At 19.3% G+C, this 4,412-nt stretch overlaps 1 protein-coding gene across 1 annotated transcript, besides 5 other annotated features; it reads left to right on the top strand. All coding sequences in view use genetic code 6, as the record gives it.

Moving 5' to 3' along the window:
* Positions 1-79: 79 nt before the first annotated feature.
* On the top strand, positions 80-2,154 carry IMG5_031730 (leishmanolysin family protein, putative; the record flags this gene model as incomplete). Its single annotated transcript, XM_004039160.1, has 1 exon — positions 80-2,154. The coding sequence occupies one exon, from the start codon at positions 80-82 to the stop codon at positions 2,060-2,062; it is 1,983 nt and encodes a 660-aa protein (XP_004039208.1). The 3' UTR covers positions 2,063-2,154.
* A 204-nt stretch (positions 2,155-2,358) lies between these two features.
* Positions 2,359-2,446: a microsatellite.
* Positions 2,447-2,657: 211 nt separating this feature from the next.
* Positions 2,658-2,689: a microsatellite.
* Positions 2,690-3,026: 337 nt separating this feature from the next.
* Positions 3,027-3,094: a microsatellite.
* Positions 3,051-3,102: a microsatellite.
* An 880-nt stretch (positions 3,103-3,982) lies between these two features.
* Positions 3,983-4,014: a microsatellite.
* Between the last annotated feature and the right edge of the window lie 398 nt (positions 4,015-4,412).

Here is a 4,412-nt window from a genome sequence, read left to right as displayed (position 1 = left end):
TATATATATAATTTTTTTTTAGGGTACTGCAGGTACAATAGGATCTCATTGGTAAAGAACTATTATTTTTAATGAATTAATGACAGGATCTTAAGTTAATGTTTAAAGTTCTTTTTCTATATTCACAATTGCTGCTTTGTAAGACACAGGTTTTTATGCAGAAGTAAATGAAAACATGGCCGGTTAAATTTTTTGGGGAAAAGGAAAAGGTTGCGATTTTCTAGAAAATGTTTGCTATAGTAAAACTGAATACCCAGAATTTCCTAAAAATTTAGATGATCTTTTATGTTCATTTGAATATGAAGGATTCGCTCTATCTGAAACTAATAAATATGCAGACTAATGTAAAATAGTTTAGCCTGAAATAGAAGATTTATGTACAAATCCAAATGCTATATAAGATGATGAAGATTTAGAAATGGAAGAGGATAAATTATCTGATTATTCAACTCAAAGTAAATGTTTCTAATCTACTGCTGTAAAATCCTCATCTATGTATGAATATGATGTTTCTGTAAGATGTCATTAATATAAATGTTCCTCCGATTCGTCTGAAATATCTATTATTTTTCCAGATATTTAATTGTAAGTTTTATGTGGAACAGGGGATTAAGGGAAATAAAAGGATATTGATAAAACTCGCAAAAAAGCTAAAGGTAAAATCACATGTCCTTCAGATTATAATAGATTCTGTAATAATTCCCGTACATGTCCGAATTTCTGTTCTTAAAAAGGAGTCTGTGTAAACGGACATTGTATATGCTAATCTGGATATGGAGGGGAAAATTGTATTACAAAATGCTCCGGATTATTCATTGATGGAAAGTGTATATAATAAGGCTCTTGTCCTTCAGGTAAATTCAAGAACCCAGATAATACTTGCAAATCAGACTGTCCTTAAGGCCTATATGGAAAGGATGGTAATTGCGAACCATGCCATAGCAGTTGCTCTAGATGTACTGGACCATTACCTAATCAGTGTACTAAATGTTAGTTTTTGACATTATTGCAAGATAACTAGTGTGTGGAATAATGTGATGAGAAACAAGGATATAAACCTAATTATGATTTGCGTATATGCGAGTCTTAGATATCCACAAAATGTTAAGGTAATTGCTAAACTTGCGAGAAAATAAATTCTCCTTTATGTATCACTTGCAAATAAGGCTTTTATAAATAAGCTGATAAATCGTGCCAAAATACATGTGCTATAGGATCTAAGAGAACCCAAAATTCTAATGAATGTGTAAAACCTTTAGTTGGATGTCTTTAATAAAAAGATTCTAATACTTGTATTACATGTGATACTGCTAAACGATATAGATTAGGATCAGATAAATAATGTACGTTGTGCAAGGAAAATTGCTCATAATGTAATCCTAATAATCCATCTGAGTGTCTTGTTTGCGAGGGAGTTAACTTAAAAAGTCATGATAATAGTAGTTGTGTAAATTAATGCCCTGTTGCTAGTTTTTATTCTGATAATATTGGAAAATGCTAATAATGTCCTAAAAATTGTTAAAATTGTAATGATAATGGTTGCAAAAAATGTTAAAATGGTTACTATAAAGATTCAAAAACTAAAGCTTGTACTTAATGTCTTTCTAAATAAATTAATTGTCAAAATTGTGATGATCCCATCTGTTTATAATGTAATGATATTTAAAAAAAAAAATGCTTGCAAATTTCTGCTTAAGATGGAAATTTAGGAAGTGGAAATACTGTAATTAATGGAATTAATATAATAAAATGCCCGTCAGGATGTAAATAATGTAATTAATCTAAAGAATGCTTATAATGTAATTAAGGTTTAATTATTGATGATAAAACTAAAAAATGTGTTACATGTATTTAAAAATATAGTTAGTGTATAGCATGTACGGAAAATAAATGTACTTCTTGTTTTTCTGGACATACATATAATGAGAAATTAAAATAATGCACTAAAATCGATTCCTCTAGAAAATTATTATAAATTTAAGGCGATGATTAATAATAAAATAATTATTAAGTAGTCTTTGTTTTTTTTATTAGTTAGGTTATATTTGGATTATTATTGTGATGATTTTTAAACATAAAAATTAATGTTTATTCTATAATTAATTATTATAAATTTTATTTTTTTAGTATTAAATATATTTCATTGTTTTTTTTAATTCTTTTTTAAAATTTAAAATTATATATTGAAAATTGACATTAATAAATAATAATTTTATTTACAAAATACATTATTTAAACTTAAATTAATATTATTTATTAAAAATTGTATGGTGTGTATAAAAATTAATTATAATAATTAATATTTTTCAAATTATAAAATATGTATTATTTTATTACATTATTTTAATGTTTTAATAATTAAATATTATTTATTTCAATTTTAAGTTTTTTTTATTAATTTTATATACTTTTTACTTTAATGTATTAAAATTTTTTATTCAATTTTTTTTTATAAAAATCATATATTTTAAATATTTTTACTATTTTTTTTTATATTCTATAAATACTTTATTTTTAATAATTCTATTTTGTTTTTACTTATTTTTCAATTTTAATTAATAAATTAGAATATTATTAAAGAATAAATTACTATTATGAAAATCTTTTAGATTTTATATTTTTAAAACTTAAAATATAATATTGTCCATATTTCTATATTTTATTTAATTATTTTTTTATTTACATTATTCTTAATTAAATTTATTATGATAAAATTTTATAAAGAATTATCTTTATTTTGTTAATCTTAATAATTTTTTCTTAAGCAAATAATATAGTTTTAAATTTTTAATAATCCATTTTGTTATATAATATTTTAATTATTATTATATATATTATAAAAAAAAGAAATATTAATTAAAAATATATAAAAAAAAAATAATCTTATACATATGTATAAATTTAAATTTTTTATTATAAAAAAAAAATATATATTTATTTTTTATTTACAAAAATTGATTAAATCTATACATTTGATAATTAAATATACGTAAATTTATTAATAATCAATATATTAATATTAGGGTTAATATATAAATAATAATTTGTTATATATATAATATAATATAATAATTTTATATTAAATAATTATAATTTTTTATTTTTATAATATATTAAAAATAATTAATTAATAATTAATTATATATAATTAAAAATTTAATTTAATTTAAATTTATATAAAATATCAATTTTTTTAAATATTTGTTTTATAAAAATACAAGGATTAATTAAATGATATTTTAATAAATATATAAAATTTATATATATTTTATAATATTTAAAAATAATGAATTATAATCTTCGTAAGATATATTCTTTATAAATTATATGTATATGTTATTTCTATATCTCTTTTATTATTTTAAACATTCTTTATCTATATGACTAAATAATATATTAAAATTTATTTAATATCTATTATATCTATGAAAACTTTATAAATTCTTTTAATTAAAATTATAATTTTTTTTTTTATAAATTAATAAAAATAGAAAAATATTAAAAAAAAAAATTAAAATATAAGTTTAAATACTACTATATAAATACTATACGAAGCTGTAATCACAAAGCCAGAAACAATATTAAATAAAATAATAAAGTTTAACTCAATAAGTATTCAAAAAATTTAAAGGAAAGAAAAAAACTAAAAAATTCTTAATCACAAGAAAGAAAAAAATACTATAGAGACAAAAAAAATGATAAAAACAAAAAAAGACATACTTCAAAAAAATTAAGATAAATACGAGAAAATTATACTATCTAGAGATTAGATGATTAGCAATCAAATAGACCAGATTTAAACACTATTGTACAAAAGTAGAGCTGGATACATTATGAAAGTTGATATTATTTCTCATTTCATAGTAAATATTGATGAAAAATTAAAAAATAATTAAAAAATTATATATATGAATAAATTACAGATAAATATATATGTAAGTTTCATGTTTTTTGTAAATAACACATAAACATAATAAAATAGTATAATATATATATATATATATATATATATATTTTTTATATTTATGTTATATTTTCATATTTTTGACAATTAATATTTTTATTAATAACTTCAACTATATTTCTAGAATTTAAAAGATACCATTTTTTTCTTATTAAGTTTTTGTTTTAATAATTTTATTTTATAACATTCCCTATAAATTTTTTAGTATAATGTTCTATCTATAAAATATTACTTATGCTGAGAAAGTAAATAAATGTATAAATTCATTAATAGTTGTTTCCAAATCCTTCTGAAATGTTTTTTGGATCTTTCTCTAGTTTATTTATATTTTCTATGTAAAAATTAAATCTTCCGAATGTAGGTCTAGTTATTTCTTCATAAGCTATACCACAAATAACGGTATCTGTAACGTTTTTATTTTATCTTTATTAAAAACAATTATAAATAG

The sequence above is a fragment of the Ichthyophthirius multifiliis genome, assembly GCF_000220395.1.
Source record: "Ichthyophthirius multifiliis unplaced genomic scaffold scaff_1120509249778, whole genome shotgun sequence".
In the NCBI taxonomy this organism is placed as follows: domain Eukaryota; phylum Ciliophora; class Oligohymenophorea; order Hymenostomatida; genus Ichthyophthirius; species Ichthyophthirius multifiliis.
Note: the sequence above shows the minus strand (reverse complement) of the source record. Positions and strands in the feature narration are given on the sequence as shown.